Source organism: Eublepharis macularius, chromosome 4 (assembly GCF_028583425.1).
Source record: "Eublepharis macularius isolate TG4126 chromosome 4, MPM_Emac_v1.0, whole genome shotgun sequence".
Taxonomy (NCBI): domain Eukaryota; kingdom Metazoa; phylum Chordata; class Lepidosauria; order Squamata; family Eublepharidae; genus Eublepharis; species Eublepharis macularius.
In genome coordinates this window covers 105,716,781-105,732,510 of record NC_072793.1, presented here as the reverse complement: position 1 = coordinate 105,732,510, position 15,730 = coordinate 105,716,781, and the positions used below count along the sequence as shown (strand labels likewise).

The 15,730-nt window shown below is 38.5% G+C and overlaps 2 protein-coding genes across 2 annotated transcripts in view; one reads left to right on the top strand and one right to left on the bottom strand.

Moving 5' to 3' along the window:
* The window catches only part of ECM2 (extracellular matrix protein 2), a 29,365-nt gene extending 18,134 nt beyond the window's left edge, over positions 1-11,231 (bottom strand). Inside the window, exons 1-3 of the mRNA XM_054976141.1 lie at positions 11,058-11,231; positions 4,262-4,574; positions 1,063-1,251 (exon numbers count right to left, since the gene is read on the bottom strand). Coding sequence (XP_054832116.1) covers positions 1,063-1,251; positions 4,262-4,553 — 481 coding nt within the window. The 5' untranslated portion in view covers positions 4,554-4,574; positions 11,058-11,231. The remainder of the gene's footprint in view (positions 1-1,062; positions 1,252-4,261; positions 4,575-11,057) is intronic.
* Positions 1-15,730, top strand: part of CENPP (centromere protein P) — a 270,026-nt gene that overhangs the window by 177,452 nt on the left and 76,844 nt on the right. The gene's annotated exons all lie outside the window — the stretch shown is intronic.

Genomic DNA, 15,730 nt, shown 5'->3' with positions numbered 1-15,730 from the left:
GGTATACTCTGTGTGTGCATGCAAATAAAGATATATTCATACATGAACTTCAGTTTTGGAGATTCTTAAATATTTGCCAGCTTCCGTTTTTTCTATCACTATCCAAGACAGCTTTGCAATAAATACTTGGTTCACCTGTTGTTTATGATATAGGGATTCTAAATAAAACTTTAAAAAATAAGACCTAATGATAAATGTGCCCCTCACTAAATGTTTTTGTATGGTGTAATAATGCTGATTTTACTGATTTTGTGGCTTAAGTAACCCAATAAAGGGATTCGTGCCAGAAGATAGTATTTAAAGAGAGTTAAAATAGAGCCTGACAAATCTTGGATAACAAGTTGCTATGGCACCTAAATTTTTTATTGTAGTTCCTAGAAATACAAACCCCTTCTCTCTAAACTTGGGTGCTCTTGCTCCTGGCAGTAATTGTCTCCTGTCCCCAGTCCTTATCATAGGGACTCAGCCAGCTTCAGAAAGTTCAACCCCCTCTTACCCAGCACAATAAAGATGGGATGGAGATTTCTGAAACTAGCTGAGACTCTCCTCTGATTAGGGTCTGGGAGTAGATGAGCTGTCAGGAGCAGCAGCAGCCAAGCTAAGAGAAAAAGCATTTTTAAATGCAGATTTGAATACTGAATATACATAAACAGCACTTCCGGTCTGATGTTTTGGGGCCAAATTATACATTGTAAGCCTCATGCCATCATGTCCAAGAGCATGCATGTCTGTTACCAGGTTCATGGCTTGCCCAGGCTCACTGTACATGTCAGCTGATGCTCTCCTATGAGTAGAGTATTCCTGATGGCCCTGATTCCTATGATGGTGGTGGCTCAAAATAAGTGCTACCACCATCTTGTGAACTGGAAACCAGAAGGTACACAGAAGGGATGCCAGTTTTTTCTCTCACATACTTCACACAATCACTTTCTCCATATGGCCCAGCTGCACACAATTTGCAGTTTCAGTGTACTTAATTTATAGGATTACTTAATTTATAGTAAAATACATTCTGTGTGCATACGTTTTGTTTTTACTATGCAAGAAATTAATATACTCTACCAATATCTGTGCACACTGGGCAGCACTCTCCTTCAGGTATCTTGATTTTGTGACAGGTCAGAGGACGGCACAATATTTCATCACACAACACCTTTCCTTTTGAGCAGAGGCATGTGACACAGGGCTTAGGAGACCAGGCTGCCTTATCATACATAATCACCCCATTTACAAAACAGCGGCCTTCCTTTCCTGATAAGAAATCAAAAGTAAGATTTAAAACAGATTCAGTTGCTTAGTTTTGTAGACTATTAACCTGACGCAAAACTCTGTGGAAGCTTCTGTGTGAGCAAAGGTTTCCATCCTCTTCAGTGTCATGCAGAGTACACATAAGTATCTGATAATCAACTAAATGTGTATGGAGAAGCCTTTATTTGCTTGGAATCATATAAATGTTGATGTACCAGGTCACATAAAGTTAGAACTTAATTTTATATAGAAATACTTGGTAAATTTAAGTTTACTTGTTTCCTCCTATGTGTCTATGTTATCAGATAGAATGGAAAGGAGATATATTTTCAGATAGCACAGGATTTCTCTGAAATCTGTTTGCATCTTTCTAAAGTAAATTTGTTTTATTATTTGTTAAAATCTGAGTTTTCATTCATTTAAATTATAAATCCATATAGATATTTGTCAGACACTTATTTTGACACGCAAACTTGCTGAACCTCCCAATATCTTTCAGCATCTGTTCTTATCAAGCCAGCTATAATTTGTAGTGGTGTAACAGTCTGGCATGTTTTAAGGATTAGCCAGATTACTCCCCACTCACCTAAAGAACAGAAAAACTACTTGAGAACCATGGGGCTTGGCCCAATATGTTAGCATAAGTAGACAACCTCCATAATCTAAGCAGCCTCAAAATCATATGGTAGAAAAATTGAATATAAATTACATAAATGTGTTGCCAATATAGATCAGAAAATGATTACAAATCATGAGATTGAGCCCTGGTAAACATTAAATATACTTAACAATGACTAAGATGTATAATTGACCATATTTGAGCATGGGCAGGGAGGCAGTTCAAATTATGAAAGAGAGAAGCGACAGTGTAATCCCACAGCAAGCTATCAGTCAATGATAATTAAGGAACATGAAGCATTATCTACTAGCCCTTAGAACTGAAATATTATCTTCTTGAACTGAAAAAATTGCTTACAGGGTCTCTAAGGGTCTTGAACTACTGTTAGCACACATTGGAGGAAAGCTTTCTTAATGATCCCACAAAATTCTATTAAAGGGTTTTGATTGGAGACATAATAATAAGTGGTATCAAAGCAGAGGCATTTCTCATTAACTCCATGAAATATGCTTGCTTATATTCTATTCATGCAACATATTTTCACAATATATAAAATAATACAATATAAAATTTAAAAACACTTCATACATTTGATTACATGTGGTAGAGAGTCATAGGTGACATATGGCAACCCCTGGCAGGGTTTTCATGGCAAGAAACTAACAAGAGGTGATTTGCCATTGCTTTCCTCTGCAACCCTGATCTTCATCAGAGATCTCCCATCCAATTACTAACCAAGGCCTACCCTGTTTAACTTCAGAGATCTGATGAGATCAGGCTCACCTAGGCTAGGGCATCTGATTACATTGTGCCATATGAAACGCTATAATATATTTGTTTCTGTTTAAGATATTGTTTTGCTACAATGCATATCATAGAAAGATGCTATGAAAATGGAAAGGAAGATAATAAGATCAGAGATGCATTAAATTTTTTAAATATAATTTGGACACATGATTAGTGATAGCCTAGATTGTTTAATAGGTTATCTTTCAAATGTGACCTTAATTTGCAAAGATTTTAAGTACTAGACTAGAAAAATACCTTGTGGTCAAAATCCTTGGCAGATACCTCAGCCCTCCCAACCTTTGGAAACATGGTGCAAATCCAATATTGGGTTCCAACTAACATGTGTTCAGTGGTTTAAGCTCAACCTTTGGGTGAAATTCCAGATTAAAAGAAGAGCATCAAGGGGGAAATGAGGAAACCACACATAACTTCAGTAGGGCTGATGATCTCTGACAGGGAGATTTAAAATACCTCATACAGAAAGCATGTCGCATGTGGTATTTTCCTTTAATATTTAAAAAAATGCTCCAAAAAGACCAGTTTTAGACAGATAATGTGATTTAAATGGACCACAATAGCTTTTCCTGGAATTTCTAGTCAGCCTATTTTACTGGCTCATTAAAAGTTTTGAACCTTTAAAGTCCATCATGGCATGGGGCCCACGTATCTGGAGGACTGTCTCCTTCCACATGTCTCCATGTGACAGCTATGGTCTTCATGCTGTCACTTGCTGCTAAACGGGGAGTGGCTCATCTGGAATCCACCAGAGCCCAGGCCTCTGTGGAATGGGCTCCTGTGCTGCAAATCTTGTTTTTAATGGGCTATGAATAACAGGCATATTTAGGAGTATGCTACTTTATTTTGGTTTTAATGTGTAGAGTTTTAATTATTACTAAAAGCTGGCCTGAGCCTAGAGAAAAGGATAGAAATGTTTTAATTAATATAAATATATAAACTGAGATTATTTATTAAATATGATGAAAAGCTTCTCTGAGAACACAGATTGACCGGCGTTGTAAAATATATGCACTGAGATAAAAGGGACAATCTCATTTCATGTCATTGTCATACAATTTGCTAACATGGCCATTTGCTATTTGGGGTGAGACAAGAACTTTTGTTGCCAGGTTAGCTTTGTGATCATTTTGTGGCACTATATGGTCAGCACTATGTAAGACATCTGCAGTTTTCTCTACTTCTATCAGTAACCCCAAATGTGCTGTAAAATATTTTTTATGTTGCCCCAATATATGGAAATTACAGGTAGAAATGAATGGAGAGACATGTTCATTACAGGTATTTTCCAAATATAACTATCAAAACATAACACATTTTCTATAGTGAGGCCAATAGGATGCTAGCTTTGTTAGAAAATATATCTTCATCTATACACACAGCATTCCAGTTCAAGCTCACTTCCTGTTAATGGGGTTGATGAAACACATAAAATAATTATTTTAAAGGCTTCCATGCAAACATTCTAATAAGTATTTCAGTTTGTTGCTACCACACAAAAAATTAATTTTGGATACATGAAAGAATTGGAAACTATCAGTAAAAATTGTTACTTTTGAATATCTTAGCATAAGTAACCTTTCTGCTTACCTGGTAAAACGCTGTAACTGGATTCATGTCCATCCAAGCCAATAAGAGAGTCAATTACTTCTGTAATATCCCCATCAATATTAATAAGAGGTATACGTGGTACTGGAGTTGGGAGGACTGGGGGTTTGGTTTGTGGCTGTTTGTTTGATCTACTGTTTCCTAAGGAACCTCTTCTTAAGCCTTTGTACTGCATTCTCCTTCTTGCTCTCTTAGGCATTTTATAACTGTCATGTGCAAGAATGATACACAAACAACCAAACAGAAGGTAATAGACTAGTGCCGTTTTTTGCATTTTCCTCTTGTATGCTGTGTCCTACAATGGAAGCATAACAGAAAAATAAGTCCTCTACATTCTCAAGAAAATGGAGGCTCTGCATTACAATTACTATAAGTGTTTAAAACTATATGAAGAAAGAATTTTTTTTGAGACTTAGCGTTTGACAGTCAGCATCACTTAGAGCATAAATGGTTCAGAGTATTCTGTACTCATAACTGGTCACTCACTGCGGCATACAATCAGATGAAAATAGCTTTTTGCTTAAGCTACAGGTTCAGTGCAAGAAAAAGGTTTTGCAGCTCATACAGCTTATACTAGCCTCTAGCCACTATCTGTGAGGAATATGGAAAACAGCACATCTTGAAATTTCACATTTCTGAATTCTGGTAATCAGAAGTACTAGAACAGTGCGTCATACCCATCAGGTAACAAAATCTGGTCCTTTGCTACACATAGCCCTGAAGGCTATGATAATGATAGCAGTCTTATTCTTTCCAAATTCTGCCAATTGTAGCCTCTAACCCATGGCATCTTAAACCTGAAGTTTATTCTATACAGATGTTCTCTCTTTTGGATGTCTATATTGCTGTCCTATATTCTCAGTCTTTATTTCAGACCTTAATGCCTGGATCATCTTGCTTTCTGACAAATTTACCATCTTGCTCCTTGTGGACTTCAACATTTCATCTTTCTGAACCAAATGCTTCCTGTTGCCTTTTCTTAACTATTTTTCCCAATCTTTTCCTTTGAAATTACTCTTCCATACATTGACTGGCCACTGCTGTAATACTTGACTGACCAGTATCTCCTTCACCACTGTATACTGTCCATTTTCCTTATGCCCTGGCTTTTATTCTTTTCATGACCTATAGTAGATTGGTTTTAGTGACTTTCTTAGAAGCAATGTTACATTTACTCGTTCTTTAGACTTTTTGTTTCTATCTTCATCTTATCCTGTTTTTAACTCTTGACTTGCATTCCCCATTCTTCCAACGAAGATTCATCTCTCTCATCCCCAGTTCTGGGTCAATTGGATACCTCCATTCATAATCTCATGGAGCTGAATGCTTCTAGAGAACATAAATAATGATTTTTGTTCATGCTGAATTCGTTATTCATGTATGCGGTCTGTCTAACTAAGCACACTAGTATGCACCCTGATCAACAGCATCCATGGAACTTTAGTTCCTCTTCTCCAGCTTTAATGCACTACCAAGGCCTGTCCTTCTGCCTCCCTATCCTTGATCTCACTGAAGATTTTCTTTCTTTTTCAATGAAGCTCAAGTTGAACTATCTGTTCTGTTTCTTATACCTCTCTCCTACAATTTACCTCCTCTTTCAGTTCTCCTACACATAATTGAATCCTTTTTTGTCCCCCCCCCCGCCCCCACATCTCACTTTTGTATCCTGTTCAGTTTCTTCAACTCCTCTGTGTCCACTGTTCCTATCTTCTTCTATGTTCTGATTGCCATCTCCTGAAAGCCATCCTATGACAAGTTTTTTCTAACTACTTACTGGTATTCCTTTTACCCTCTGCCTCCAAACTTACAGGGCATGCTTATTTCTGCTGCCTCAACTCACTCTCTTCCACTTCTTTGGAAACTCCAACAATCTTGCTTCTGGCCTCTTCTGTGTGACTTTATCAAAATCCATAGCGTTCACTTCATTTGTAAGCTGATACCTTCCTTTACCTCGCTATCATATCGAATTTGTCACCAAGTCATGTTGCCTCTACCCAGGGCTTTTTTTCAGCAGGAACGCGGGGGAATGGAGTTCCAGAACCTCTTGAAAATGGTCACATGGCTGGTGGCCCCGCCTCCTGATCTCCAGACAGAGGGGAGTTTAGATTGCCCTCTGCGCCGCCAAGCAGCGCAGAGGACAGTTTAAACTCCCCTCTGTCTGGAGATCAGGGGGCGGGGCCACCAACCATGTGACCATTTTTCCCAAGGGCAACCCACTGAGTTCCACCACCTCTTCCCAGAAAAAAAGCCCTGCCTCTACCTCTACAGCATAAGTAGCTCTTTCTCTGACATCCTCATATTCTGATATCCTCTCGCCTTGACTACTGCAACCCTCTCTCTCATCTTCTGTTGTCCCCTTCACTTCCATCCGGAACTGCCAAATCATTTGGCTCTCTTATTGCTCTGTGTGAACCACTGTTACTGCATAGTTTCAGGTGGGTAGCCATGTTGGTCTGTGGTAGAACAAGTTTCGGGTCCAGTAGCATCTGTAAATCTAGTTGGTCTTTAAAATATTACTGGACTGTTCTTGCAGTCACTGTGTAATTAAAGGTTACTTCTGGACCAGGATGGATGCTCAGGTAGTGTGTGTGCATACCCTGAAGTGCTTTTTATTAGCTCCAGTTGGCTAGCCAGCTGTGCTTGCTGCTTGGAAATTAGGCATCCATGTCATGATATTGTGTAGCTTAGTTTCTGCATTGCCTTTTTGAAGACCATTCAGAACACTAGTAATAAACTGCAGTTGCTTCATTACTGACAGGACTGAAATGTCACAAACTTAAGAGATAATCAGCGAGGCCTTGCTCCATGATCTGCAGTTGTCAGTTGTCATCTAGAAGGAACAGGGTCTTTGCCTCCTTCTTTGGCTTCCTTTTGGATGCAAGTGAAAACATTAATCTTCACCCAAGTGTGTGGGGACCAAATGATTTTATTTTGATTTAAGGTACTTATTTCTGTTTGATGCCTTAAATTTTAAGGTTTTTAAAACATTTTATATATTCTGTAAACCATCTTGGAATTTTTGTTAAAGGGCATATATAAATTAGGTAAAAATGCTGTAAATAAAAAATATTCTCATACAACATTCAACTATAGTTATTTGATCAGAAGCAAATTTTTTACAACAAATTTTATAACATTTGAAATATCTTTGTACTACATTTGAAATATTTTCGTAAGTTTGCCCACATCCATTCCAATGGCTTCCCACCTTAATGTTAGTTTTTCCTTCAAGGATCCCAACTTGCTCTTAGGGACTGCTAGGCAAGAGAGTAACCCTTACAGAAAAAGGAAAAATTAGTGTTTCTTAGCTGGATTTGCTCACAGGAAGGCCCACAACCTCCACTGGACTAAAAAGAAAATTAATCAAGGAACCGACTAATTAATAGAAATTATCATACTTCAGAACATGATATGCAAGGTAGCAAGATTAAAGTTCTTATGTGCTGGCACCAGGGCTTTTTTTCAGCTGGAACGCGGTGGAACGGAGTTCCGGCACCTCTTGAAAATGGTCAAATGGCTGGTGGCCCTGCCCCCTGATCTCCAGACAGAGGGGAGTTTAGATTGCCCTCCGCGCCATGCGGTGCGGAGGGCAATCTAAACTCCCCTCTGTCTGGAGATCAGGGGCCGGGGCCACCAGCCATGTGGCCATTTTTGCTGAGGGCGATCTAAACTTTAAAAAACTCCCTCCTTGTTCCAGCTGAACTTTAAAAAACTCCCCCCTTGTTCCAAAGTGACGTCATTGTGCGGTCTTGAGTTCCACCACCTCTTTTCCCAGAAAAAAAAGCCCTGGCTGGCACCAAAGTCTTTGAACCCACAGTCTATCCCTGGATGATAGTTAGAAAATAAGTAATTCCTCATGTTTTGAAATAATATTTATAATATTTTTTCCCACTTTTCAACTTTAACAATGACCAGAGATTCCAGTATACTGCTAAAACTATAAGCCAGACAATACCAGGACACCACTATAACGAATGTAAATATATTCCTGTCCACATGTAAAAGTGCAAAGTGCAAAGTGCGATGTGTTCAAATATACAATACAGAAATACACAGTATAATCATATACAGCACATATGTTATTCAAACAAGTCTTTACAGTCCGTATAGTTCCTTGCTTTCATTTAAAGTGCAACATGCAAAAATTTTTATATGGAAGCCCATGGAGAGAATCGTGGAAGATGTTATAACATTCCCAGTCCCAAAATTCAAGATTTGTCCAACAACGCCGACGGGGATGTGCAGGCAATTGTCATTAACCCATTTCGTGAGAGAACTCACTTCATCTTGGGCATACAAAAATTCAGACTGGATACAAGAAAATTGCAAGAACCAAACTCATTCTCTGGGGGCTTAAGAAGAAGGTGGTGTTAACGGACTCATCAGGTGGTTAACACCACCTTCTTCTTAAGCCCCCAGAGAATGAGTTTGGTTCTTGCAATTTTCTTGTATCCAGTCTGAATTTTTGTATGCCCAAGATGAAGTGAGTTCTCTCACGAAATGGGTTAATGACAATTGCCTGCACATCCCCGTCGGCGTTGTTGGACAAATCTTGAATTTTGGGACTGGGAATGTTATAACATCTTCCACGATTCTCTCCATGGGCTTCCATATAAAAATTTTTGCATGTTGCACTTTAAATGAAAGCAAGGAACTATACGGACTGTAAAGACTTGTTTGAATAACATATGTGCTGTATATGATTATACTGTGTATTTCTGTATTGTATATTTGAACACATCACACTTTGCACTTCGCACTTTTACATGTGGACAGGAATATATTTACATTCGTTATAGTGGTGTCCTGGTATTGTGTGGTTTCTTCGCAACAATTGTTCCAGGGCCACCCGTGGTTTTTCCAAAACTATAAGCCAGTACAACAATCAAAACCAATACAATTAACAAGTTAAAACATTTAAGCCGTATGCTTTTAAGATAACAACAGATGTTAAAATGGCAGAAGGGGAGAAGAGGATAAAAACCAACTGTGTCTACGACAAAAGCTTCTGTGAAGTCTCAGAGGCCTTCTTGAAAAACCACATCTGTATTGCTTGTTTGAATGTGAACAGTGAGTGATGGGCTGATTTCCCTGGAGGAGGCTTTCCACATACTTAGGGCCATCACAGAAAAGCTGTATCAAGGATCGCAATTTGCAAGGCCTCAGAGGTGAAGGGGTATGCAGCAGGGCCTCAGACATAAAGGGTCATATGTGGTAGCAGATAGTCCATGACGTAATTGGCCCGAAACTATTTAAAGCACTTTGAATTGGTCTCAGAAACCAATAGGAAGCTAGTTCATCTGACACAGTAATGAAATATGCCTGAACTGGCAGGCTTCAATTAGTATTATTTCGGCTGCAATTTGTGAACTTTAAAGACAACCTCACATAGGGTGCTTTACAATAATTGAGTCTGGCTTGATTGATATGGAGCTCAGGAAAACAAACGTGGTCATTTACTGGGTCAGATGTTTCTTTCTGTCCTAGGAGAGAGGTGTGGGGAAAACTGTAGGTGGCCAGGCACATCTTAATCATGAAATTTGCTCCCTCTGGTTCTACATTCAGCTAGGAACATCTGAACGTGCCCATATTGTACACATCAATCACATTGGTAGTATCTGTTGAAAGTATCAAATTTTCCTAGGTACAAAATACTACACTATGAATATTGGCTATTTTTTTTTTTTATTTAATAAATTTTTTATTACAATTAAACCATACAACATACAAACAAGCACCTATGAATCTAAACCTTAACCATTACAAAACTATTTTGATACAGGAGGGAGTTAGATATATACAGTCAAGTATTATAAAATTTAACAAGGCATATAAATTAAAGCATAAAAGTTCTAGAGAGAGTAATTGTTTGAAGTATTTTTGATTTAGGCTGAATATTATTTGAATCAACATATTCAAAAAAAGGAAGCCATTTCTCCATAAACTTGGAGTTTGCAGGAAACTGTTCAGCTATGTATAAGTCGTTATGGGTTTTTTCCATAATAAAGTGATTCCATACTTTTTCAAACCATGAATCTATGGAGGGTGCATGATCTTTCTTCCAGACCAGCGCTATTTCAGTCTTTGCTACTACTAACAGAGTTGCAATCAATTCTTGTCTAATCTTAGGTATAGGTAATTCTTCCCACTGATCTAAAAAGAGGATTTTAGGGTCGAAGGGAACTTCATATCCTGTAATAGTTTTGATCGAATCAATTACTTTCTCCCAATAACTTTTAATGATAGGGCATCCCCACCAAATATTGGCTATTTTTAATATTCTGTTTTGCCAGCAAGGCAGTGGAAATAGTTAATTGATAATAATTTAATCTAAAGGTCCTTAAACTATTCTACTTGCATAAATGACTCCATTAATTCTATTATTAGATTCTACCAGTCTACACAACAATAAAAAAGAACTAGGACTTCCTCTGTTTAGTGCTGAATCAATTTTAACAATATACTAAGTCTCATGTAAATTAGAAATTTACAACTATGAATTTATCTACATGACATTTCTTAAAGTATTGTGAACATGCTATTGTCTATAAAAAATAGTAACCAGTGACTGACTACATTTTCTATTAGTGTAATCTGTAATGTATACTACATAAAAAATTTTAAAAATACTTTTACAACTTGTCTCAGATACACATATAATACACACACACATCACATTTGCTTATCAACTTAATTACAAATTATAAAACAGTTTCCTTGCAAATGTTAGACATTACCATGCTGCAAACAGTAATTTTAAAAGAGAAAGCATTTTTACCTGAAAATTTAACCTAACAGTAGATTTTGCTTGTCATTTAATCTCCAGATGCAAAAGAAAGAAAGAAATTCAGCTGCTATCTTTAAAATCAGGCTTCAATAGGATTATGTTGAATCGTGTTAGATGATTCCTTAGTGAAGACTGAAATAGCTTCTTTCTCTAGGGACAAGGCACTGTTCTGTCCAGTATGCAGAGATTCAGCTAATACAGCTTTTCAGAATAGCACATACTTCATTTAGAAAATGAAAAGCAGCACAATGCTTTTGGTCCTTAGGCTGACAAGGCGCAGCTGGAAGCTTTCTTTTTAAAATATGCTTGCATAAGTAAAAGAAAATGAGTCTTGTTTCACTGAACAGAGAAATTATTTGCAAGTAATTTAATCCCAATTTTGCTATAAATTTCAAAAGCTTCACATGTTTAGTGTAAATTCACTGTAAGTTTATTGTTCATAAGAGAATGCACTGCAAGAGAATGCCTACCTAAATTTCATTTTTTTAAAATCCACAGGGCCTCCATATGTGTGTGAACTTCTTTTATCCTTACATATGATATAACTATGTTGTTCAAGATTTAATATCAATCCTTTTCTTTCTGGAAGAAATCTTTGCACTTTGAAAGCAAAATGAATGAAGCATTTCCAGTTGTCTTTTTATATTAAAGAGTAACTGGGCCCTTCTGAAACATGATACTAAAGCGTAACTTTGTAAAACTATAGCAGATTGGTAACCAAAAAAGGAAACTGTACATAATCCACAAGTTTTCTTTGTGCCAAACAGTGTGCACTCCCTTGTGTTGGGCTTGTGTTTCCATAGACCGTTTCAGTTTGGTCATTCTTTGGCTCTGCCAAGTTTCAGAAATGAGGAATATAACAGAATAAAGCATTTGAGTACTCTTTTGTTTGAAGCCAGATAAAGGAAAAGCTTTTTAATGGTGGGTTAACAGTAATTTAACTTTCCATAACTGTTGTTTAGAACATGAAAGGGAGATGTGAACATAAAAGGAAATATTAGGGGAAATTCATAATTTGTTCTAGATCAAAGGTACTTCAGCATGGGTCTTTTTATGTGATCAGTTTTCCAGGGCTAGCAACTCTGAGCTTACATTTACCTTCAAGAGGCTGATGTAGTTTGAATGAGCTGAGCAAGATTCAGCAACATCTGGCAATATCAAATGTCTTTGACTCTCCTTTGCAGTGAGGGAGGAAGGGAACACCCACCTAGCCAGCCAGATCAGCCAAATCAACCCTGGCGATCAATGGGGTGATAGATGTTGCAGCCAGATCACCCTCACATAATTGTTTTATGATATCTGGTTTTATGATATACTAAATTCTAAGTTTAAACTTTTTAATGTCGTGTAATATAAGTCAATTTAATTTGCCTTATATTATCTGCATCCTCTACTTTTTCATAAAAATTCTATTTTTCTTCAGCCATGGCTAACTCACAGTAGCCTCCATGAATAATTCATACAAAAAATAAAATCAACAGAAGCAAATTAGTGATGTACTTTACTGGGGGAAATCCTGGTAGGCTGTTATTCTAAGTTCACCCACTTACTCAGTGGGGCTGGCATGAAGAAGTAGGAGTGCCACAGCTAGGAGCCATTGTTCCTATGCTCCTCCTCAACCAGGCCAGTGAAGAGGAATTTGAACACAGTGGTGCCTGGCTTTGCCCAGTGTCAGCGGCACCTGCATTCGTCCTTGCTGACCACACTGCACCTAGGCCAGGAAATGGGAGCCCAGGCACAGTGATAGCCAGCTTCACTTCATACCATCTGTACCCCTTTCCCCTCACCACCCCACCATGCCCTGGCCAGCTGTGCCCTGTGCTGGAGCAGTGCAACCAGTGGAGAGGAGCATAGGCACTGGGCATTACCAGCACAGCAGCATGGCATTACCCATACTCCTCTTCACCAACCCTATCATGCTGGCGAGGAGGAACAGCAGACTTCACCTTGTGCTAGCTGAGGTGTAGCGGGTCTGGAGAAGAGAAGCATGACAATGCCCACTTTTGTCATGCTGGCGCAGGCCAGGTGTAGCTGGCAAAGAGGAACACAGCGATGCCTGCTTTATCTCCAACTCTCTGTCCCTCAAGGGGCATAGTCTTTTCCCAGGCCATTTTGGCCTCCCATTTCACCAGGATCATAATTGCAGTCCACTACTCACAATGATCTAAACACAACAAATAATATATTTCAGGCCAGCAATTGAAAAAGCAGCAGTATAAATCAAACCTGATAAAATCAGTTAATTCAGCTTAAAACCCCTTTTAAACCAGACCCTCTTGCACAACATGCAGAGAATAAGCATGGAGGATGCAGCTGAAACCTCTGCTAGCAGCCCAGTCAAGAGCTTTGAGGTAGGGGTGTGCACTGACAAAATTTTCATTACAATTTCTGATCCAGACTTCAGGGGGGAAATTTTACCATTATAACTTACTTCCAAGTAGGATATTACCAGTTTGGGAATAAAATCTGTGGTTTTTTCTTTTGGGACCACTATTTTCAATGGAAAATCTATTCAAGGGTCTAGGATAGCTGTTTATAAAGATAATGGCACCAAACTAGAACACAGTCCTTCCTCTAATCGAAAGCCCTCCTAAGTTGCAAGCAGCTTGAACACATAGGATTGATTTTACAGACCCTGAAAATAAGCCGCACTTATTTCTACTGATTTCTAGCAAGAGAGCTCCAGACTGGACATAGGCATAAGCCACCCTCCTGCATTCATTTTATTTTCTCACTCTTACAGTGACTGCCTGCCAATTAGAAAACCTTTTACCTTTCTGCTGAAAACTATCCATTTCCCAGTCTTCCCTGTGATCTGTTTAACAAAGTAAGGAATGAGATTGGCCATTATTCCCTTTGGGGGACTTTTTCTGGGGCCAGGTGGAGTCATTGTTTTTCAACAAAATATTGCAGTGGAGTGTCTTCTGCCTGTACTTCAAAGAATCCCCAAGTTTCAAGCAAATTCAAGCATTTGAATTCTATGGGCCCTTGAACAAGCCCAGGCTTTCTACTTTCAGAAGAAAACTCTCTCTATAACCCAAAAAGGCAGGGGGAGAGGAGGAGAATAGCAGCCTTCTGCAGCTTGAGGTTGACTAGGAGTGGTTTTGCTCCTTCAGCGCAATGGTCTGATTAGAAGGGAGAGATGTCATTGTTCAGAAAATCAGTAGATTGGCTGGGAATGCTCAAGGGTCTACATGGAAGGGAGAGATGCAATATCCAGGAAATAACAATCAAAGAAAAACACGTGCTCATGCTGCATGACTCATAAGCATTGGAACTTGAAAAAAACAACAGATTTTTTGGTGGGGAGGGGTTTCGTTATTGCAAGCATCTGGGGTTTGTGTTTCCATTCCAATAATCAAGGAAAATATTTGAAACAGTGATTTTCATATATATCTTCAGCCTGGGAGTTTCATTTCACACACCCCTACTTTGGGGCTATAACTGCTCATAGGCTCTCAGCATCCTTTGTTTCCTCCCCCTGTTCTTTTTTGCATTCTTCAGTATTTTCTTCTGGAGATTGAGATTGGAATCTCTCTTTGTATTGTAACATTTTCTTACCATTTAGTTGTAAACTGGAATCTGGAGGGTTTTTTAAAAATAATCTAAAGTTTGGGCAAGCAAATGTTTTGCTAGGCTGTACAGTCATACCTATCTGATCTACAGCTTAGTTTCAGAATTTATGTAGCATCATAGCCATTGGCTGAGGTTGCTAAGGTATCAGGTCTTTAATTGTGGTGATGATTGAGAGGAGGGGCAACACAAAGGGGAGCAGGAACAACAGTGGATTGGAAAACCTTCAGCAAGTGGAGATGGTTGGTTGACCGTTTCCTGGAATACTGATACAAGAAGTGGGCTCATTTTCTATTGATAGAATTCGTTTGACATTAAGGTAGCACTTGAGGGATAGATTTCTTCTACCAATTGTTAACTGAAAGGTGTTAATCAGTTGTCAAGGGGATTCTTAGCCTAACATACTAAAGCATCACACATCTGTGTTTGGTAAAACTGTTATTTTCCTCTGGTATAAATAAATGGATATCGCTATGCATTTAGATCCAGGAAAATGTCTCATTTAGCCAAACCTATCTGGCATATTGCATTTGAAACCTTCTGAGAAATAACCTATAACAAATGTAAAGATATCACCGCATCTCCAGTTTTATAGTCCTTTGCTGTCCCATTGAAATCTGGTTGTAAACCATCCTGCTGTTTTTGTGTCAATTTTGAAAACCACAAAGAATGGAAAAGGTGCTAACATTTAACAGTGCTTCTTATGGGCATCTTTATAGATGGGTCTGTGAAGTGTATTTTCAGTTAATGAGGAACTGATGGAGTCAGCTTTCGTTTATACATTCATTGAGATCCAGAGCTGGAAAAGCATGGTGAGAGAGTGACACCAGGCCCTCTCGTTCACCATGCAGGCCATGTAAATGACCATAAAAACATAGAACTGGAAAGGGCTTAACAGACCCCTACCCAATGGAGGAACAGCCTAAAGTATCCCTAACAAGTATTCATCCAGCCTCTTCTTGAAGACTGGCAATGAGAGGGAACCCACCACATCCCTAGGCAGCCAATTCTGCTGCTAAATTACTCTTAATGTGAAGGCATTTTTCCTAATCTCTAGATGGTACCTTTCTTCTTTTAAACCCATTGTTTCA